The sequence below is a fragment of the Sturnira hondurensis genome, unplaced genomic scaffold (assembly GCF_014824575.4).
Source record: "Sturnira hondurensis isolate 20B ecotype Veracruz unplaced genomic scaffold, ASM1482457v3 Scaffold0004068, whole genome shotgun sequence".
Taxonomy (NCBI): domain Eukaryota; kingdom Metazoa; phylum Chordata; class Mammalia; order Chiroptera; family Phyllostomidae; genus Sturnira; species Sturnira hondurensis.
In genome coordinates, this window is record NW_028076699.1 from 10,030,025 (window position 1) to 10,053,084 (window position 23,060).

General features: G+C 54.0%; 2 protein-coding genes across 2 annotated transcripts; both read right to left on the reverse strand.

Annotated features, from left to right (window-relative positions):
- Nucleotides 1–395: 395 nt before the first annotated feature.
- On the reverse strand, nt 396–3,300 carry FOXD2 (forkhead box D2). The gene has a single exon (XM_037043332.1). It carries the CDS (start codon nt 2,680–2,682, stop codon nt 1,177–1,179), a length of 1,506 nt encoding a protein of 501 aa, XP_036899227.1. The 5' UTR covers nt 2,683–3,300; the 3' UTR covers nt 396–1,176.
- A 17,768-nt stretch (nt 3,301–21,068) lies between these two features.
- Nucleotides 21,069–22,774, reverse strand: FOXE3 (forkhead box E3). Its single transcript, XM_037043357.1, has one exon. The coding sequence runs from the start codon at nt 22,740–22,742 to the stop codon at nt 21,822–21,824; it is 921 nt and encodes a 306-aa protein (XP_036899252.1). The 5' UTR covers nt 22,743–22,774; the 3' UTR covers nt 21,069–21,821.
- Between the last annotated feature and the right edge of the window lie 286 nt (nt 22,775–23,060).

The following is a 23,060-nucleotide window of genomic DNA, read 5'->3' on the forward strand; positions in this document are numbered from 1 at the left end:
CCTCTGCCTGCCTGGGCTGCCCTGGGCTCTTCCTCAGTCCATCTCTGCCCAGAAGCTGGGGCCTTCCGGGGGAGACCCGACTAGGTAAAAACGGGAGTGCAGGCAAGCAGACAGAGCTGGTGACTGCTGGAGTTCACATACATTTATTCAATTGACACCAATGGGGACTCGGGGGAAGACAGATTTTTCTTTTCTTCCACACAAACCATCAGATGACTTCACAGAACCTCCCCACAGTGGAGAATTCTAAATCAATGCACACCCGGGGGACAGAGAACGCACATAGCAGCCCGCTGTACAGATATTTACACATAATTACAGGGCCCCCTGCCACAGGATGTGCCCTGGCCCACCCCACCCCCACCTCTCCAGTCCCTGACCCGGACCCTCCTCTCCCACCCCAAACTCATTGCCTTAGCTACAATAAATATCCCAGGGCCTGGGGCAGAGCAGAGCGCTGACAGGACCGCTGGCCCTGGTTGGCTGGACCCAGCCGGCCACGCGAAAGAGGAAAAGTTCCTTCAAAAGCACCCCAACACAAAAGAGGAACGATGTTTCCCAGCGGAGTGGAATCCAGGGTTTCCGCAGGGGTTGCGGAAGCCCCTCACTTCACCCCTCGGTTCAGCTTCACCTGTGTAGACACAGCTTTAGGCTTCAGAGAGAACGAACTTCCTTGAAGAAAGGCAAGGGGGGGGGTTGTATTTTTCTTTTAAGCACGAAGCAGGTATTAGGTGTCTTTAAATTATAATATTGGGCAGGTAGACAGGGCCTCAAAGTCGGGGAAGAAGTGGAGGAGAGATAAAGACCTCTCTGCGCGGTCAGTGTTTCAGGCAGGATCCGCAGGGCCGGGGAGGGCACCGGGGAAAGCGTTCTTCCCGGGCTGCTAGAAGCACAGAGGCTCGGAAAATGCGAAGACTTTCCCCTTCCCCTCTTACTGCTCATACTGGAATGGGATCATGGCTTGCGACCTCGTCGCGAAGACCCGGGCCTCTCCCTGAGCGATGGAGCCCGCTTCTTCCCAACAATCGCCGAAATTCTGAGCGTGGAGCCAAGTCACGCGCAGGCCCGAGGTCTGGAGACTCTTCATAAATAGACTCCCTGAGTTCCGCTGGGGCCGCAGGAGCTCTCGGGAGAGGTTGAGGAGTACGGGCCGAAATGGCCCGGAGCCCGACGCGGTCAGAAGTGGCAGCCACTGAGACCAGCAACTTTGCCGGCAAACGGGGGCCCTGAGGACAGGAGGGAGTCCCCGGGGTGCGAGAGGCGGATGTGGCTGGCCACTGGAGCCAGAGCCGGGGCAGTCAGCATGGCCAAGACTTGGGCTTGACCCCCAGGACCCGCTGCCGCCGCCGCGAACGGTGATGCCGGCGAGCCCTCGCCTCCGCCCGGGGGTGCTGCCCCGCCGCCACCGTGGCCCATGATGTGGTCTATAGAGAAGGAAGGCCTCTGCCCGGCCCCGGCACCCCCCGCGCCCGCACCACCGCCCGTGTCTGTCTTGAGGCCCTGGCGCAGGAGTGCGGTGGACAGACCGGCCGCTGTGCCAGCTGCGGGAGGGCTCAGTGACGCGGGGTAGAAAGCTTTGGCGCAGCCCAGCTCTGCGCCCAGGAAGGCGGGCAGGCCTGCGGGGCCTGAGCCCGGGCCCGACCCTGTGCCAGGGGCAGGCGCAGGGGCTGGAGCCGAGGCCGCGCCGGCGAACACGGAGGCCGTCGGAGGTCCTGGTGGAGGTGCAGCGGCACGACCTGCGGGCACCGACAACTGGCAAGGCGCTGCAGCGGCCGCGGCAGCGAAAGCGAAGGCGTGCGGGTGTGGGTGCGGATGCGGGGCCGGGCCCGGAGGGGGGGCGCCGTAGGCAGGGAGCGCCAACCCGTAGCTGTAGCCGTAGGCGCCGTAAGCGGCGAAGCCCGGCAGGAAGGCGCCGGGGTCCCCCGCCGCCGCCGCGCCCCCGCGCAACAGCAGCTCCGGGTGAGGATGCGGGTGCGGGTGCGGCGGCGGGAGAGGCTGCCGCTTGAAGCGCTTGCGGCGCCGCAGGAAGCTGCCGTTGTCGAACATGTCGGCGGACTCCGGGTCCAGCGTCCAGTAGTTGCCCTTGCCCGGGTTGCCCGGCTCGCGAGGGATCTTGACGAAACAGTCGTTAAGGGAGAGGTTGTGGCGGATGCTGTTCTGCCAGGCGGGGAACTTCTCCCGGTAGTAGGGGAAGCGCCCGCTGATGAACTCGCAGATCTCGCTCAGCGTCAGGCGCTTCTTGGGGCTCTGCAGGATGGCCATGGTGATGAGCGCGATGTACGAGTAGGGCGGCTTCACCAGCGGGCTCCGCGTCGCCGCGCCCCCCGACGGCGGTCCGGGTCCGGGCCCCGCCGCGCCCCGGGCCGCCGCCGCAGTGCCTGACCCGGGGCTCCCCGCTGCGGCCGCCGCCCCCCGCGGCGCTAGAGCGCGGGGCTCGCCGTCCGAGCAGCCGCCCGACTCCTCTTCCTCAGCTGCGTCCGCCTCGGCTTCCTCCGAGGGAGGCTCCGGGCCGTGCGGGAGTGCGTCCCGCGGGACCCGGGGCCCGGGGCGGGCCAGGAGTTCCCCCCCACCGCTGCTGCCGCCGCCGCCGCCCACCACGTCTATGTCTGCGTCCGCCTCGGACAGAGCGGCCGGGGAGCTCTCGGAGGACATGATCTCGCAGCAGCAGCTGCCCAGGGTCATGGTGCCGCCGCCGCCACCGCCGTTCTCGGCTCCGCTCCGGCCGCGGCTCCGGCTCCGCGGCGCTGCCTGTAGGGCGAGTGTGTTTTGCGCGCGGGCGGGGAAGGGGCGGGGGACTGAGGCGGGTCGGGAGGGGTTCCCCCAGCTCCGCAGCGCCCCCTCGTGGCCTAACTCGGCCGCGCTCCCCTCTGGGTGAGCGCCCGACCCGCTGCTCTCTCTGGGGCCCCGGAGCCCGAGCCGGGCCTGCCCCCGGAAGGAGCCGAGGCCTCCTCTCGCCCTGACCAGTCTCGGGCTCCGGGCCCCCCGGGACGTGGGGAGGGGAGGGCCGGGGAATTCGTCCCTCCCGCCTAGCGGCTGCCGAAGCGGAAGAGCGCGAGCCCGGGGCGGAGCTCCTAGGGCGGGGCGGGGCGGGAGTCGGCGGGCAGAGTGGCTCCGCGCAGGGGCCCGGCGGGAACAAACAACCGCGGCGGCTGGAGCTCTGCTCCGCCGGGAGGCGGGTCCTCATCCTCCCCGCAGACCCCACAAGCGCTTCGCTCCCAGGAGCTGCTGCCTTCAGTGGGCTCAGCCCCTGAACGTTAAGGTTCACACGGCCGCCAACCAGAGCTGGGAGAAATAGCGACAGCCCCCACCCCATCGTCTGTGCCCACTGCAGCGCCGGGCCACCGAGGTCGACACGCAGTTCAAGTGCGAAGGTGGCCTGAGACTCCAGGACAAACGCCGCGGGAGCGGGGCCCGCCAGATCCTGAGCAGCTTCCGGCCCAGGGGGAGACGTACTTGATAAACCGAGAGGAGCAAACTTGGAGCTCTCAACCCTCGGGCCTCGGAGAGGTGAGAGATTCCGACTGCTCCCCTCTCTCTCCACAAGGCTTGGACCCGGTCGCCATCCCCCTTGTCCCGTCGCTGGACTCCAGACTTGATAGTGTGCGCCGCCGACCCGGGGAGTGCGCCGCCTGCCCGTCGCTCCCGCCCGAAGCTTCCCGTGCGGCGCTCGGCCCGCATTCTGCGAGCGCGGTCCGGCCTGTCGCTCGGAGTTTGCCTGCACTTAGACCCTTTTCTGTCTCTTATCTGATTGTCTCAGGCTCCGTGATTCTGTGTCTTTCTCGTGCTCGGTGAATCCTTGTCTCCGTTTCCTGTGTAAACCGTGCTTTTGCTTGGGTGTCTGTTACTGGGTCTAGGAATCCCTCGCTCTGTTTTCCTCTCTTCCCCCCACTCCCTGACTCACTGAAGGGCTGCCCCCCAACTTTCTGGCAGGATTTGTACGCTCTACAGACGGACAGCGGGACTCCCACGGAGACCTCCCCCAGCGAGCCTGTCTGCAGCCCCGGGCTATTGTTGCCTTCAACTCTCAGAATCCTGAGCACACAGGTTGGTCCTGTGCCCTTGTACCACTGCCGGGTTCCTTTCCATCTCATTAGGCCTCTTTATCCGCTGGTCACTCTCCGGAACCCAGCAACGGGCAGCACACGCTCAGACTGGGCCGGTCTCAACCTCTGGGGGGTGAAAGGGGAGATGGGCACTAGAGGTGGGCAAGTACTAAGCTGAGGGACCTGCTGCTGCCCCGACAGCGCCGCGCAGTGGCCAAAGCTCCGACATGCGAGGCCTGAGACCCAGCTGCCAGTTCCACAATCGGAAGGCTACATGACAGTCAGCAGGTTACTTGCCCTTCCCAGCCTCAGTTTCCTTCTTTGCGAAGTAGTTAAGAGCAGGGAACCAGCCTAGAGTCAGGCTTCTGGAGTCCCAATCCTGTACTTATCATCTCCACCACCTTGGATACGTTTCATAACTTTTTGTACCTCTGTTTCTTCCTCTGTAGGAATAAGATGAAAAATACCTTGGTCGTGACTAATAGGAGGTAGTAAACAAATCATTCTGGGCTACTTTTGAAGAGGGTATTGTGAGCACTACAAAGACTCTCAGGGAGAGAGAAAGGACTTGAAGGTGGTGTAGTCTCCTACCAGATCTCAAGCCTTGGTCCAGCTCCCTGATTGGGTGAGTTACCACTGCCATCTCCTCACTGTGCTGAAGTAGGTCCCCAGTAGAGAAGCACTGGAAGGAGAGTGGGAGGGGATTTGCAGCTTCTGCAGGCTGTATGCCCTTAGCGGGGCCGATGTGAGGGTGGAGGAATTCCCGCCTTCATCTAAAAGCAGCCTCCAATGTATGGAATAATTTAGTGAGAATCCAACTCTTCAATTCCACAGGCAGGGCGATAGAGTCCCCAAGGGGGTAAAGACTCTTCTAGGCTCCTCCAACAATTCAGATCAGGGCTGGGTGCAACTGTTGCCACAGATTCCTCAAGCTAGAGTTCTCCATTCTCCTGAGGCAAAGGAGGCTGGAAGGCAGGTCTGACTGCTCCTGTCCTGTGAGAACGCCTCCTCCGGGCTTCTCTGTGGGACCTCAGACTGAGGAGATCCACCCAGTATGCTAGGCCTGCGTAAACACTGCTCTTAGGGAAAAGAAAAGAGCCCCAGTCCTGAAGCCACAGACAGGAAATTGGGGAGGGATTGGTGGCCCTGAAATCAGAATTTCCTAGGTGATGGGGATGGGGTGGGGTAGGGGGTGTGGAGGGGAAGCTTTGAAGAGAAGTTTCTTTCATGAGTCCAGATAAACTCACATACCTAGGGTTGCTAGATTTAGCAAATTAGTTTTATACCCCCAACTTGCTCAATCTCTCTCATATCACAGACACCCTACACAGTCTACCACACACCAGCTCCAGCCCAGCTCAGTTCTGCTAGTGTCCAAGTAAATGGAGAGAAAAACAAGACCTGCCTCATCCCATTCCATCTCACCTTCTAAATGTCTTCCTTTCTAGAATGGCAAATGAAAGTAAGTAGCTTCCTTCCTTGCCAGATCTCTCCTAGTTCCCCATGCTCCAGCCCCCTGGCCAGCTTCAGGGAAGACTGGCTGAGGCATTTGCTCCAGATATCCTGCTTCTAATGCTCCAGGCAGAGCTCTACAGAGCAGCTGCAGTTGCAGGCCCTGCCTCTGCCTGGCCCTGCTTCTCCCCGACTGCTGCTGAGACTCAGGTTGGGGAACTGGGACACAGGAGCCCAGCCCCAGTTCTGCAAAGTGTGAGTGGCACATGATCTTCAACCACGCACACTTTTACAGGAGTGGAAATCAATCAGGGAGGCCTAGGAGATCATGTGATTTGCCAGGCTTGTGGGGAGAGGGCTAGGGTGGGGGCAGTTGCATTGGACCCAGGTGCCTGGACTCCCAGCCCAGGCCTGATCTGCGTATCCAGATGACTGCTTAGTTCCTGACCCGGCCACTCTTGCCTGAGGAGGGGTGTTTGGGGGAGCTTCTCATCCTTCCCAAGGTTCTGAGCCCATCTGTTTTGAATAATGCCAGGAGTAAGTGTACTAGGGACTGGAAGAAGGGCCACCGGGGGGATTAGGGATTCCTTTAGTTTCTGCCCTTTTCCTGTGGCTCCTGCCTTTCCCACCTCTGCGACCCCTTCCCCCCCCCGCCCCCCACCGCGGCGAAAACCTGGGCCCTCTTGGGCTCCAGCACCCATGGCTGCAGCCTCCAAGAAGCTGGAGGCGACCGGCTCTGAGGGACTTTTTACAAGACAGCGTGCCCAGCCTCCTTCTTCGTCTGCTTCATTATTTGGCCCCCTCTCTTGCGCAGCCCAGAAACGATTGGAAGGAAGTGTTTGGGGAGGGTCCTTTCGGAAGTTTTTCACTCCACCACTTTCGGATTACCGGGAGAAGTTACGTGTTTACTGAGCTTCGTTGCTCTCAGTAGCGTCTCTCCCCGTACGTCACCCCCCTTCCCTCCTTGTGGCCCACGTAGCGGTGCTCTTCGAGCTCCGGAGAAACGAGAGCTAACAGAAGATTGTGGAAATATAATGAAGTCAATAGAAGAACTGGATAATACGGCGGTGAGGTAACTAGCGGTGGGGGTCTGCGCGGACCGATTACCTGCCGCCTTCCCAAGGTTCCAGGAGCGAAGAGGTCCGTGCTTCAGAGAGCCCAGGCTGCAAAGCGCGGGCAAAGGTATACAACGCCTTCGCACTTTTCTCATCTTATTCACAAACCTGGCTAGCTTCGGGGAAAGTGTCCAGACTCGCGCAGTCGCCTGCCCTTCCCGCCCCTCCACGAGGCTGCAGCTCTGGAACAAGACGATGTTTGGGTGCAGCCCGGACAGCTTCCGACCCCAGATCTTCGCCTGCTCCAGAGTGGTCAGCACCCTCTCCCCAGCTGGGAGGCTGGAGACTCCAGATCTGTGACCTGCAGGGTGAACCTTAGGCGGCGGGGATCCCTACACGCAGGACTCTAAATCAGAGTTCAGGGAGAGGCCGGGCCCTCTGCAAGGGCAGCACTAACAGGGCCTCCAGCGTACGCTCCTTCACTGCGGAAGCCCGCCTGCCCACCCCCAGCGCCGGCTCAGGGTCGGGCACCCCCGACACCTGTTGACCCTCCACTTCTTAGAGGGTCCATCTTTCCTTCCATTACGCCGGGCCACAGTCCCCTCCCAGCCTTACCTATCCCGGGACTACCTGGTGGTGGGGCTCACTCAGGCACCCTATAGCTCTAGGACTGAGCAGCGGTTGAGACCAGAGTGAGCTTCCAGGCCTGTCGACTATCTTTCGTAGGAAGAGGGTTGCAAGCCCAGGAGATGGCAAAAACAATGCTGCTCCCAAAACGCCCGACCTGGGGGCTGGCTTCGCAGCGTGGGAAGGCAGGCTCCACACGCGTGGGAGACCTGCAGGGGCGCACGGGACGCTTCTGCGTGTGTCGGAGCACAAACGTCAGGTCTAGTGCCCCCAATATCTAGGTGTGTCCAGGGTTCCCGAGTCGGAGGGTCTATTTCTCTATTCATGCATGTGGTCGGTGTGCTCCTCCGTGCAACAGCGGCTCTGGCTGCCCGAGTACTTTCCTAAGCAGCAGTCCCGAGCGCGTGTCCCGAGTCCTCCCCTCCCGAAAGCACGACCTGTGCAGGTGACTGCCCTGGATGGCTTGCCTTTAACCCAGGTCCTGAAGCTGCGTCACCTAATCAGGGGACGGCAAACCTGCTCCATGCCGACAGCGAGACTCGGGCAGGGAGGGGGGACATGTACGGTGCGAGCCTGGGTAGGTGTCTGGGGCAATAGCAAAGGTAAGGGAAAGAGCGGGTTGTAGCGGCGGCCTCCTTCTGACCAGTTTACACGTTGCCTGCTGGAGTAGCAAACCTCGGGAGCCCCACGCCCTTCCGGAGCCCTGATTGGGGCAGGGCTGGAGGCAGAAGAGCGGTCCTAACTCGGCCCCTTACGCAACACCCGCGCGTGTGTTTAGTCTTTCCGATTCCTAAGCAGCGAGGTGGAACCCATAAGCCTCCCCTGGCCGGATTCCCGAGGTCTTTGGAGTGGATGCCAAGTCGAGTCAGTCCCACGGAAGCAGAGAGAGACCGCGCGAGTCCTGGCCTTGCCTCGCAGATGCTGGTTACAGATTCCTGGGGAACAGCGCCCTCTGGAGGAGCCATGCATCCAAGCAGTCAAGAACTGGACAAGGAGGTCTGGGCCTGGAGCTCCCCTTTCCCACGTCCCACCTCACACCTTTGACAAAGTCATCCCGAGACTCACAACCTCCAGACCCCTCTTTGTAAATACTTGCTTCCTTTCTCAACTTATACCTATTCTTCAAAACCCTGCTTAAATCCCACTTCCTCCATAAGGAAGCCTTCTCCAGAGCCCAGCTCATCTCCTCTTCCTGCTCTGAGATCCTCAGAACCTAAAACCCGAATCCTCTACTTCAGTGTTCGCGCCTGGCACTGCACAGCTGACCTACTTTCAGCCTGGCCTTTCTCCAGAGATTGTTAATCCGTCTACTCCATTACCCCTTTGCACTGCATGCTGGGTGTACTGTTTTTCTCCTCTTCCGCCTCCCATCCCCCCACCTCCAGTAAAGTAGGAGTGAAGTCATTTATCCCAAAATTGGGCTGTAGGTTTTCAGTTTATTTCCCATATGGGGAAATTGAGATCCATAGAGTGGGCTGACTTTCCCAAGGTCATACGGTAAATTGGTAGCAGAGGTGGAACTAGATCCCTAGACACCTTTTTCCCCAGATCAATCCCTTCTCTCTGGTCACCTGAATGGGGAGCAGGTGAGGTAGAGGAGGGCTCATTTAAAGGGCTGAGGACTGGTTGGAGGGGTTTTGACGTAGGAAAGGGGAAATGCAGGAGGGTACTGTACTAGGGGGGCGGGAGGTGTCACTGCTCCAGGATGGGGTTAAGGAAGGAAGGGAGGACAAAGCTTCATTGAAAGGTCAGACTATTCCTTCCCTCAACCCCAGGTCCAGATCAAGCTACTTGAAGGGCTCCAGGTCTCAACAGCTAGGTCAGCTGGAGGCTGGACGCAGACTCAATTCAGGCAAACACCATCCTCTTCTCTGCCTTGGGAAGGGAAGGAGGGGCTGCAAAACTTCTGCTGCTAATACACACCCAGGGGGTTCTGCTGAGATGTTAGATCAGCAGTAGGAGTCCTTCTGGTGCTTGAAATTATAAAGTGAAGGGAGAACTCAGAGGCCAGTTTGCATGTGATTTACATAAGACCTCAGCGATACCCTTTCTGCAGCTTGAGGCCCTCTCAGAGATGCTGCTGGTGCTCATCTGCATGTCACGCCTCACCTCTAACCCCTGCACTCCATTCACACCTGATCTGCTCTTTCTCTCCTCTTCACCTTTGCACTTGGCCTCACTCCTGCCAGGCTCACTCCTAATCCTTTGTCCATTTCAAACGTCAAGCTTTCTGAGCTGCTTCCCCTAACAACACCCCACACTGGCCAGGCTGTGAGGGACTCCTGTCTGTGCTCCCAAAGACAAACTCCCTCTGTTGTCATGATTGGTTTTCTAGTCCGCCACCTTCTGGTCACTGTAAACTCCTAGAAAACAGGCATTATATTGTTTTTATCCTCATCTTTCTCCACAAAATGGGGATAAGAATTGTACCTACCACAGTGAGTTGTTGTGAAGAATAAATGAGGTGATGAATGTAAAGCACCTAGCCCAGTGCCTGATACTTTGAAAGAGCTCAATAAACAGTTCTCATTACCATCTTCATTATTACACTCTACCTTCTGCCAGGCACAAAACCTAACACATAGTAGGTACTCAATTAATGTTAGCTATGTAGACACCTGAATGAATGAATGGTGTGACATATCTCTTCCTTTTGTCTGAGATTTTCAAGCAAGCTAGCTTACCTCATCAATATATAAATATGTGCCTTTGAGAACAGGTATTGTTTCTCCCCCTCCAGGCCCCATCCCAAAAGGGAGAAAAACATATCCCCCATCAGAGTTTCTCTGTGGTCCCTGACCTAGCAGTCACTGGGTATATCTTTTGTGCTCTCTGTCTCAGTTTCCTTCTTTGAATTGGTTACAAATAATTTCCAGTTATACACTCTAAGTCATGTGGATGTAATATACAGCATGATCATTACATTTGTAATAACTATATGGTGACAGATGGTTACTAGACTTATTGTGACCACTCTGTGAGGTATATAAATGTTGTATCACTATGCTGTGCACCTGAAACTAATATAACAATGCATTTCTAATTGCAATTTTAAAATAATAACATTTTAAAAATGAAATGGTTTTGACCAATTATACCAGCCAAACCCTGCCAAAATCTTCCACAGGCTCCCCATTGCTTATAATATAAAACTCAATCTCCTTAGCATGGTGAGCTAGTTTTGGGGTGTCCCACTTCTCTTTCGGGTATTCCATGTGGCCTGTTGGGACTGTCCAATCTCTGTCCCCCTTGCACTTACCTCCAGGAGCAGACAGGCAACCCAGCTGGATCAAACATAGCATTCCAAGTCCAAGGCCCAGTGAGTGGTCCAGATGGCAGTGAGTGAGCTAAGCTGAGCCAATCACTCCTACACAATTTGATGTATGGACTCTGGGACTCCAGGGTACATGGACTCTGGGGCTGTAGGACATAGGGGCTCAGGGACCCTGGAGGGATGCTTCTCCTTTGGGACCAGAAGATAAACACAGGCTTAGCTGCCAACAGCCATCCTTCCTGCCATTGCAGAGTGCTGTTTGACACTGAAGCCCACCCACAGAGGGGAACAGCCTAAAGAAAGAGGGAGAGCTAGTAATAGTGTTGCATTGCCCTGTTTTGCCTGAAACTAGAACCCTTGGAATTTCCAGATATTCTAAAGATACTCTTTTTGCTTAAGCTAGGTTGAATTGAATTTCTGCTGGTTTGAGTTGAATTTCACAAACAGCAGAGCAACAAAAGAGAAAGGTCCTGGGCCCCTGGAACCCTGAGGTGCTGTCCCCTTTGAACAGCCCACATAGACACTTTTATCTGAAATGGAAATAAACTTCAATCTTGGTGAAGCCACTGTTATAACTGAATTGTCTTTGGGGGAAGGATGGAGCTTGTTACTTATAACTGAACTTAACCCTAATTAATACAGGAAGGGATGGGAAAATGTCTTATAGACACAAAGGAATTGTCTGGGTTTGTTAGCCTGGAGAATAAAGGGCTCAGGGTTGACGTATTCACTTTCAGATCTCTACAGGGCTGACCTGGAGCAGAGAGACCAAGGCGAAGGGGGCCTCAGTGTTGTAGAGACTCAACTTCTGTGACTCCATGGAAGGAAAACATTCCCACAGGGCTGCCCTTCAGATAAGTGATAGGCTACTTTGATGCTACCATCACTGGCAATGCATGAGTAGGCAAGGTAATCACTGGGTAGGGATCTTGGAGGCAGCAGAAAGAGTACAAACCTTAGAGCTGAGTTCAAATTATGCTCCCACTACCATTATTCTTAGACAAACGATCTCTCTAAGCCCCCAGTTTCCTCATTGTAAAGTATTCATGTTGCTGAGTTGGAGACAGAGACCAAGGAAATTTTCTGGCCTGCTTCCTCGCAGGGACCCCTAATTGGAGCCAATTATGGGTCAAGATGCCTCAGTCAGGTTCCTTGCTCTCCTCTCCTACCTTGACGTTTTTGAAGATGACTGCTCAACCTGCCAGGATAATGCACCTCCCCTGGTTCGTTGGTGCAGCTGGACATGAGCAGTGGAGCCTGAGTCAAGAGGCCCAGGATCTACTCCCATTCCTGCCCCTGCCTTCTGTGTGACCTCGGACACGCTTCTGCCCCTCTTGGAGCACTCAGTTTCCTCATCTGACCTGTGAGAAGTGCATCTCCTGTTCCAGACAATATGGCTCCAGTATCAGGGCTCTTAACCACTGTGCCCTACCTGCAATTCCAAGTAGGAGCAATCGCTATTCACAGCATGTATAATAATCATGTATCCGCAATGCTTTGCCCTGCCTAGGTTCCTGGTCATCCTAGCCTACGTCAGCCCCAAGCCCTGCCACCTGCTTACATGAGCTGACGTCACAGGTCTGGGCCAGTACGGAAGTTCCCTGGCTGCTGAGGGCCTTGTTTGCAGCCATGGAATTTGGCTCCCCCCTTTAGTCATGGGAATGCCTTTCTCAGAGGGCTCTGCTTGATCTTCCCTTGTCCACTTCTGCTCACAAAGCTGGGGCCATTAAGTTTTGGGGGACTGGAGGCAATAAAGTAGGAAACCTGAGGCCAGAGAGAAGCAACAATTAGGACATGATCCTATGACCAGAAGAAGGGAGTCGCAGTTGGAGCCCCATCTGGGGAGGGAAGAAAAGGGGAGATGGCAGCATTAGGCAGGAAGTCCAGAGGTGTGAAAGTTGAGATTTGAAGACCTAGCTCCCTACACCTGCCACTGATTCCCAGGACTTTGAAGGAGAAGGGAAAAGGACCCGTCACCCTGGACAGGTGGGTGGCTAGGGCACAGACCCCACCTAGGATGGAGGTGGCAAGTGCCCAGGCTTCCCAGATCCAGCAACCAAAACACCTGGTGAGGGGACCTGGTGAGAGACTCTGATAAGAAGATGGCTGGGGAGGAGGGCAGTGAGGTTCAAAAAGGTGAAATTCTAGCCCTGGCTGGTAGATTGAGCACCGGCCTGCAGACTGAAGATCACACCAGTCCAGGGCACATGTCTGGGTTGCAGGCCAGCTCCCCAGCAGGGGGCTTGTGAGAGGCAACCAGTCGATGCATCTCTCACGTATTGATGTTTCTCTCCCTCTCTTTCTCCCTCCCTTCCTGTCTTTCTGAAATAAGTAAGTAAAATCTTCAAAAAAATAAGTAAAAAGAAAGAAAAGGTGAAATTCTGACCACTGTCACCACGGGTCCCTTTGAGAAATGAAAGAAAACAGCTTCCAAAAGAGCCAGTGTGGACACACAGGGAGCTTGGGGCCCTGACAAGGGCTCCATGGAGATGCACTTTCGGAATTTCTTCCTGCAGGCATCCCTGCACCCATAATATATGTACAAGGTCTCACTGCAGCTGACTTGGGAATGTCAAAAGGCCAGAAAGGATATAAAATGTCTATCAATGGAGGCTGGTTAAATAATGGCATCTCTACATAAGGGAATAGTAGGCTGTGTGAAATGTAATAAAGAAGGTCTTTATGTATTTATCTGGAAAGAGCTCCAACATATATTGTTGAGTGAAAAAAAATTAAGACATATAATACTGCAAACATTATGTTTCTAACTGTGTGGGAGTTTTTAAAGGAGAAACTAATGTATATTTGTTTTGGTTTGTATATGCAACAGAAATAGGATGACTAAAAAACTAATAACTGTTTATCTATTGGGATAAGTAGGGAACTTGTTATTTTATTATGTATCTTTGAATCCTCACCTGAGGATATATTGAAGAAGGAGAGAGGGGTGGGGGAAGAGAGAGAAATCAACTGGATGCCTCCCATGTGCCATGATGGGGGACTGAACTGTGGGGACTGAACGCAAAAGCTAGGCATGGGCCCCCACCAGGTACAGACTTCTCAGCCTTTCGGTTTATGGGATGCCACTCCAATCCAGTGAGCCACCCAGCCAGGGCAACTTCCTTATACTTTTTTTGTACTTTTTTTTTCATTCTCACCAGAGGACATGCTTATTGATTTTAGAGAGAGGGGAAGTGAGTGAGAGAGAAAAAGGGAGAGAAACATGGTTAGGTTGCCTCTCATATGCAATGAACCCCAAACCTAGGCATGTGCCCTGACCAGGAATCGAACCCTCGACCTTTTGGTTTATGGGGCTTCACTCTAACCAACTGTGTCACAGCAACCAGGGCTACTTCCTTATACTTTTAAAGCCAAGTAAATATATTACCTATTTAACAATTAAATAAATACTTTAAAAGAAACAATGGAATCATTCAAATAAATAAGGCTAAGTATGCAAAACATAAAATAAAAAACATTACTATATGCTGAATACATTCTATGGATTTCAACCCAAAAATACAGGTGATGGCTATGGTGTTGAAGGCAGGGGCAGGACAGCCTGACCTGGTGGGTGTCTGTGAGCCCTGGCCTCCTGCCGTTCAAACAGGGAAGCAGACAAGGCTGCTAGTCAGGACCCCAGATTTTCTACCTTGCATTTCTTCTCTTCTGTTTCTATTCCTGTCTCTTGGTCCCACCTAAACTGCTCTGGAAATAGTCAGGCATTCTCAGTTTGCCAGGCTGGACAGGGGTTAGGATGGAGGAATGGGGTTTCCATAGGAACTGGAACAACAGGCCCTCTACAGCTTCCTTCAAAAACCAAACCAGAGCTCGCCTCCTCCAGGAAGCCTTCCTCATGAAGCCCACAAAGTCCCCAGCCCCTCTGCCACTCAAAAAGACAATCTGATGCCTAAGGTGGGACCTGTGTCTCCCTCAAGCAGTGCCCAAATTCTGCCAAACCCCAAGTCCAGCCTCCAGACAAGAGGTAGCTCAGGCCAATGTCAGGCATGCCCAGCCTTAGCCAGGCTGCCCAGTGAGGAAAACAATGGGCAGAGCAGACACAGGCCTTGTTCTGGGATGACCCCCACCAGGCAAGGTAGGATATCCTCACCCACCTTCATGGTGGCTTCAGCAGTTACGAAGGCCATTCCACCCCGGCAGAGATGACAGGTCACATTCTCTCTGTTTCAGAGAAGCCTGAGGCTGAGGCCCGAACTGGTGAGTGACTAAGGTGACCTAATAGCTCCCTCATGTTGTCAGAACTGTGCACACTACATTGTCACCCTCATTTGATTCCTCTTAGTAGGGAAGTGTTTGATGCATCTCTGAGTCCTCAGCTGTGGAGGGGACATAATCAAGGAGCTTGGAGAAAGCTGTGAAGGACGGAGAAAGGAGAGGCCTTGCCTACATATTTGACCAGGGACTAGACCTCCAAGACCTGGAGGTCAAGAACCCAGTGAATTGGAGAATTCACCCTCCAAGAGGGTGAAAACACCCTCCAAGACTCCAGTCAAGAACGCTTTCCTCTACTTCCCTTTTACAGGGTAGCTCTCCCGGGACCACCCACCCCACCCCCATTCCAGCCCCTCTACAGAGGAAGGCTACCGAGGGCTTCCAAGAAGAATGTGAGGGAAGGCAGTAGGGTGGGGAGGACTGAAGATCTGGGAGGGCTTCCAGTGGGAGGTGATAACTGTAGCCAGTTTTCCTCTCCCACACCAAACATTTGAGTTTCCCACTAGAGCAAGTGCCTTTCATTCCCCAGAAGCCACTTCAGCTCCAAACATCATCCAACTGGATCCCGGCTTTATTCCACTGATTTCCTGCTTAAATCAGGCACACACAAGGTGGGCAATAGGTGGCATGTTTGTCTCCACAAAATTGTTGAGGGGAGAGAAAGGAAGGGGGCAGGGGTAGCATGGAACAAGGAGGACGAGGAAAACGAAAAGAAAAAGGACGCCAAACCCCGTCATTTGGCTTGGAAAGGCACCTTTCCAGATCCAGACTGTGGGTGCGAGTGGCGGGGAATATCGGAGCGAGCAGCGAGTGGAAGACGCCCACTGGCGCTGGGAGCTTTCCACCCAAGTGTCTACCTCTGCTGGCCCCTTCCTCAGAGAAAAATAACTAGAGTCAGGTGGGTGCAGGTCACGTTGGAGTCCGCCACTTTGCAGCCTGACCTGATAAAACGGAGCCAATAATTCTGATGCCACCCTACACTCCAGGAATAAACTGTATTTAATCATGCATCTTTGTAATATATATACCACCAGGTTCAATTTGCTAATATTACGTTAAGGAACTCTGCATCTTCTTTTATATGTGAGAACAGCCAGATTTTGTTTGTTCAGCCCTCTGTCAGGTTTTTTAAAAAGATTTTATTTATTTGTTTTTAAAGAGAGGGGAAGGGAGGGAGAAAGAGAGGGAGAGAAGCATTGATGTGAAAGAGAATCATCGACTGGTTACATCTCACACATCCCCAACCAGCGACCTGGCCTGCAACCCAGGCGTGTGACCTGTTGGTTCCCAGCCGGTGCTCAGTTCTCCGAGAGCCACACCACCCTGGGCAAGTCATGCTGCTTTAATCTTGAGATAAGGCAAAAAAACAACGTGGATTTTATAAGTAACCATTATGTCTGGGCCAACTGTTGACAGTTTCTTCAAAAGAAAAAATGTGGTGGATTTTACCCATCCCATGGCTCAGGGCACACCAAACCCAAAGACCCAAGACGGAGCAATCAGGCTCTCATTCAAGGTGAAAGGGACTTAGTCTCAGTAAAACAATGTCTTATTTTGCGTTTTATTAGTGTTATGAATTTGAACTTTTGTTTTGTAGCTGTTTTAATTTAATTTATAAAAATTCTCTTTTATAGTTGCATAAGAGATACAGCCTAAGGATTTTATATCTGCCCATACTAAATGACATTACAATTTAAAAAATTAAAGTCAGCACTGGAGGTCTACAGAGTCTTTTGCCTTTAAAGGGAGATGAGTGTAGCCTCCTGTATCTCGTAAAATCACCCCCCACCCCCACCTCATCCTTCTAGGATCGCCAAGGAGGTACTTGAGATGGGCTTACAGCCGACCCAACCCCTGCAGTGAAGAGTTCTCTGAGTTGCTTATTTTCCCTTCTGCCTCCAAGTGAAGCTCGCAGCTCTCAAAACTGCCTGAAGGAGCCTCTCTGGTGTTTCTGCCAAGGATGTCACTTCCCTGTACTCGATTTTCCACATGCCAGGGTGATTCGGCNAGCCTAAGGATTTTATATCTGCCCATACTAAATGACATTACAATTTAAAAAATTAAAGTCAGCACTGGAGGTCTACAGAGTCTTTTGCCTTTAAAGGGAGATGAGTGTAGCCTCCTGTATCTCGTAAAATCACCCCCCACCCCCACCTCATCCTTCTAGGATCGCCAAGGAGGTACTTGAGATGGGCTTACAGCCAACCCAACCCCTGCAGTGAAGAGTTCTCTGAGTTGCTTATTTTCCCTTCTGCCTCCAAGTGAAGCTCGCAGCTCTCAAAACTGCCTGAAGGAGACTCTCTGGTGTTTCTGCCAAGGATGTCACTTCCCTGTACTCGATTTTCCACGTGCCAGGGTGATTCGGCCTCTGTCCAACAGGTCCTCTAACCAGCTCAGCACCACCCTGGGCCCCAAATCATCCTTCCTGTGCTCCAAAGCCCCCCAAATCAGAAAGCAGGCCTCTCAGGTCACCTATTCCTGTAAGGAACTCAGAACCATTCCCCGACTTCCATCCTCCAACTAAAACACGTACGGCTCATTTCCATAACACCAAGCTACCTTCCCACCTTCCCACCTTCCTAGGAGTTAGTGCTCACTGAACCCAGAAAACAGCCTCCCATTCTCCTCTTTCTCAGCCCCCACCTCCCAAAGAAGAAAAGGCTACAAAAACACAGCTTTAACTCAACCATTTCATTGCCAACGTGCTCACTTGGCTTCTCACCCTAAAATAATCATCTTAATTTCAGATGTGCAAGATTCCGCCCCTCAAAACTGACCTTGACTGAAACAAAGAAATAAACCAAGAAAAAGGAAGATGTAAAGGAAGCAGCGCATCCAACACAGAGTAGAGATGAAGGGAATTCCAAGGAAAACTGACGGGAAACAGGTCCACATCTGGGCAGCAGACATGGCGCTGGAGGACTGAGGACCCGGGGAGGGTGCCCCCAGGAAAGGAAACACAACCACCAAAAGCAATGATAGATTTCCTGATAAGCTTGCCCTCGAGAAAATTAGGGAAGATTTAGCCATGGGTACAGAGAAAGGTAAGCAAAAGAAAACACAAGGCATTAAACTCCAGGAAAAATAAAACGTTGCAACCACCCATCCAAAGGAATCGTGGTCATGGTGCACTCGTACCTGTCAGAGAACAATATTTATATAGCATTAATATGTAAGCGCTAGACACTAACTTAACTAAAAATTTGGTCATTTGGGTGGGAATTGGAAGAGATAGAGATTTTGGAGGTAAATGATAGAAAGTTAATCACTACTATTTCAAGAGAGGAGTGTATGCATGGAAATACGGAAGTATATTCCAAAAGAGGCAGATGCGAATTGAAAGTAGATGCTTCTAGGGAACACACAGGGTCCTGAGAAGGGGACAAGGCACCATTAAACCCTGCCATTGCCCTTTGACCTGTCAGATTATTTGCTTGTTTCAATGCAATAAAAACAAAAGTTACTTGTTAATAATGTCTTCCTTTTTAAGGGAAGAAAATATTACTTCCAAATTGAAATCTTGCTTCTGGATAAAAAGTGCTTTAGTGCTTTGTAAAAACAGAGTAGGGGTAGAGCCTTGTTTTGTGTTTTCAACATGGACCCAAGTGTCAAAATTCTTAGGGCACTATGACAAGGAGGGATGAGGAGGGACTTCCCCCAAACTGGAGTTCACTTATAAAAAATTGTGTATTTAGTTTTACATGTTTAAACTTCAATCACCTTCAAAGTACTCTCCACTCGATGCAATTCACATATTGAGACTTTTTTCCCACTGCTTAAAATAGTTTTTGATCTCATCGATTTTGTTATCTTTTGGTGCTTCTACCATTTTTTTTGTTTCTCCTCTCCACAATGGCAAACTGTTTCCCTTTGAGAACTTTTTTTTTCATCAGAGAAACAAACTACAAAAAGTTGCTTGAGGCATGATCAGGTGAATAGGGAGGGTGGGGCATGATGGTCATGCCATTTTTGGTCAAAAACAGCTGAAACACTCAGCAGAGTGTGGGCAAGTGAACTGGTAAATCACCCATCGTGAAACGGACAAATGCATTGAAAGAGTCTTCTAAAAAAATTCACTGAAGCCAAACGCATCTGCTCCCAACAATGACAGTGGTGCACTGATACTGAAGGGCTCCTAGAACACTCACCTGGTGGGGGAAGCCTGTGCTGTAAGGGGCCTGCCCTCCAGAAGGTAATTCTGGGTTTGTGTGTTTGTGTGTTTGTTTGTTTGGTCCTTCCTTATTTAGGTTTCCAGATAATGAACTCTGACAACAGCAACAGTCTCTTATTTGTATGCCTATGGGTCTCAGAGCTCAGCACAGGGCCAGGAACACAGTGAGCCCTCCATGCTGTTGAATGAAGGAAAACTAAAGAGGTATTTCCAAATAAAATCTTTCTGACTTTCCAGTTCAGCGGTGACCTCCCTAGTATTTCCATGCAGACACTTCCCACTACCTTCTCCTTGTTCCAAGATTCCAGGAACAGAGACCTCCGGGGTGGTGGGAAGAATAAAGTTTGGAGCTCCAGGAGCACTTCCTGGCTTCAGTGGAGTGTGGAGCATCCTCTCCTTCCCTGGACATTTGTTGGATTTGGAAGTTTATCAAGAGGTGCTTTGAGGCAGGAGGAGAGGCTGTAACACCATTCGAAGCAGAAACAGAGTTTGCATTTTGATCTTTGTGGAGCTGTGCTCCTTAGAGAACCAGGTGGAATCTTTGCTACTTGCTGGGCCCCAGAGAGAGGTAATCCTCTCATCAGACCAATGGGGAAATAGCTTCCACCTCCACCTCTCTCTCCTCTTTTGCCAGTCACTGTGAGCTTTGCAAGTGAGAATGGATAAGAATGTGCCAAAGTACTGTCAACCCAGCCATTATCCAGTAAGTCAGACACAATAGACACTAGGGATTCATTCATTCAATCATTCAACAAACATTAAGTGAAAAACTGTTATGCATCAGGCAAATGCATTCTGACTCTTGTTCAAAGGCGTTAACAGCTAGGGAGGGAGTCTAACCAGGATGTTTCATACCAGACTGTGCAGACCTACTGTCCCACCTCCAAAGACAGCCTCCCCACCTTCTCAGATGTCCTGCACCCTTCCTTTCCATGAGCTGCCTGGCCAGCGTTCCACCCTCACCTGCCTCACCACCCGGAGCTTTAACTCTTACATCTAAGAGATGTGCATCAGATATGCCCAACGTGCAAATCACATTCGTCCTGGGCTCAGGGTGCACTCATCCCCTCTCCGCCTTTTCCACTTCTAATCTAGAGCCTACTAGACTGGGGGGCCTGGGGCAGAGGAGTTTGGGAAAGCCTCATGCTTAGCATTTGGGTCAGCACCAGAGAGCTGAATAGGATCAACAGCCCTATCCTCCCTCTCCCTCACACAGCAACCCGAGTTTCCACTCACGGCTGCCCTGTCCGTGGTGCTGGGGACAGTCGTGAATCAGCTCAGGTCCGTGCTGTCCCAGCTCCCAATTTAAAGGTGAGGGGCATAGCTGATGGTGCAGTGCCTACCTCCACAAGTGCGGAGGAGTGTGTGTGATTCTGCAGCCTGGTCCCACTCTTTAAATAGGGAGCTTTATGCCCAGTGCCATTTCTCCAGAATACTGTATACTAGTCACCAGCAAATTCTGTTGAGTCTGAAGGGGAGCCTGAGACTGTGCCTGTCTAAGGTGAAGGCCCATGGACTGCACTTTGGGTAGAAGGCTATAGAGCACTTATCTCATTTCTCGGAGGAGTGACTGACAGTGTCACTTCCCCTTTGGTCCCTAACCACCATAAGCCAGGGATCTTGCCCATTTGTTTAGTGATGCATTTATTCCCAAAGCTTAGCACACTCAATAAGTAGTTGCAGGAGTGGCCACTGCTCCCTTACCCGTGGAAGCTGGCAGTAATCACACACAGCCAAAAAACTCACTGGCCAAATACTCTCATGTGCACACATATTTCATCTCCACCAGCCTCTGGGGTGCAGCAGGTGGTGGCATCTGCTGGGCTTACTGGGTGCACAGCTATGGTCAACCCCATCCTAACCTTACTTCATGAGTCTGATGACCCAGGAGGGGCTCACTGTGTGACAACCAAAGACCCCGAACAAAGCTCGCCCACTACCTCCCCAGACCACTCCCCCCACCCCAGGCACCAGCCAGCACACCGAGCCCAGAGAAACCTTTCTTTCTTTTTAATCAGACCAGCTTTAATTAAAAAAAAAAATAACCTAATGAGTCAGGCCTAAAGCTTNACCTTACTTCATGAGTCTGATGACCCAGGAGGGGCTCACTGTGTGACAACCAAAGACCCCGAACAAAGCTCGCCCACTACCTCCCCAGACCACTCCCCCCACCCCAGGCACCAGCCAGCACACCGAGCCCAGAGAAACCTTTCTTTCTTTTTAATCAGACCAGCTTTAATTAAAAAAAAAATAATAACCTAATGAGTCAGGCCTAAAGCTTCCAGATAGTGGGGAGCCTACTAACTCCTTTTCAGTCAGGGGGTGCTGTTTGTCTCAGAACTGGCCTCAGGGCCTGAAACCACGCGGCCAGGTGTGTCTGTAGAAGGGGGCAGCACTCTCCCAGTACGAAACTGAGGACAGGCAGGTAAGCCGGGTTGGGGATAAACTTGTGGGAAATGAAGGGAAGAGAGCAAGGGAGTCACGAAGCCAGGAGTTTGACCTCTAATGTAGTATAAAAACTGGAGGGAATGTTGAAATAAGGAGCCAGTCCTGGAGGCAGCTTGAGATGGAAGGAAGGCCTGGCTTTTCTGAAGGCTTGGAATGCACCAGAAACCAGAATGCGGTGATCCAGCTGACGTCCCGCACTAACAACAGCGCAGAGTGAGGGCGGGGCGCGGGGCGCGGGGCGCGGGGCGGGGCGCTTAGGTGGGGCTCACGGTGGAAGAAGAGTGACTCACATACTGGGGGGGAGATGCGAGGGGCAGTCAGTCCGATTGCAAGATGGTAGGATTCTCCCCATTGATGGGATACAGAGAAAGAGGTAACAGGTGTGTTCGCTCCAAGAGGCAAAGATGGGGAGATCAGAGGTGGGCACAAGCACAGAGGGAAAGGGGGCCCCTCCCAGGCAGCACCCCAGTCCTGGGGGTGAGAGGACCCCTAGGTGGCCCCAGCCGGTGGGGAAGGGCTCACAAGTAGCGCTCCAACCCGGACGTGTAGCCAGGCTGCTTCAGGTAGGCCTCCCCCGGGCCGAGCGCGCCCAGCGCGCCCGGCGGCACCCCCAAGGCCAGCAGCGGCTCGTTGGGAAGCGGTCCGGGGCCGCCCGCGGGCAGCCCCAGGCGGTCGGGCGCCGGCTCGTAGAGCGGCGAGGAGGCGGCGGCCGCGCAGAGCGGGAAGGCGGCGTCGAGCGCGGCGCAGCAGGGCGGCTCGGGGGCTGGCAGCCCCGCCAGCTCGGGCGGCAGGCTCACCAGGCTGTCGACGCTGAAGAGGCGCGCGGGCGGCGCGGGCCCCGGGGCGAGCGGGAGCGGCGCCAGCAGCCCGGGGCCGGGCGGGAAGGGCGCGTAGGGGCCGGGCGGCGCGCCCGCGGCGGGCCCCGGCGGGTTGGGCGCGGGCGCGGGCGGCTCCGCGCGCTTGAAGCGCTTGCGGCGCCGCAGGAAGCTGCCGTTGTCGAACATGTCGGCGGCCGCCGGGTCCAGCGTCCAGTAGTTGCCCTTGCCCGGGTTGCCCGGCTCGCGGGGCACCTTGACGAAGCAGTCGTTGAGCGTGAGGTTGTGGCGGATGCTGTTCTGCCACTTGCGCGGGCTGTCGCGGTAGAAGGCGAAGCGCTCGGTGATGAAGCGGTAGATGGCGGCCAGAGTGAGGCGGCGGCCGGGGGCGTGCGCCAGGGCCATGGCGATGAGCGCGATGTACGAGTAGGGCGGCTTCCCGCGCTGCAGGGGCCGCCGCCGCCGCCGCCCCGGGCCGGGTGAGGGCCCCGGCTCCCCGCGGCCCGCGGCCCCCTCCTCGGGCTCCAGCCCGGGCTCGGCTCCGGCGAGCGGCGACGGCGGTGGCCCCGACGGCGCGACCGAGGGCAGGATCGGGAAGCCCGAGAAGGCGGTGGGGGATTCCATCTCGCCGCGTCGGGTCTTCAGCACCGGGCAGCCCCTGCCGGCGCTGCGCTGCTCTGAGAGAGCAGGGGCTGCAGGCCCGCCTTTTATGGACACAGCTCCCCTCCTCCGCCCCCTGACCAAAAGTCTCGACCTTCCCCCCGGCCCCCGCGTCTCCCTCCCTACTCTGCTTTCCCTATCCGCCTGCCAGGCTCCGGGTCCCCTGTCCTACATTTTGCCCCTCCTTTGGTTTCCTCCCTTTGGTCCAGCCTTTCCCAGACCCAGGCTCATCCCTTCCCCATATCCCACGGATCAGTCCCTGGCCCTGGCCACTCATCAGTT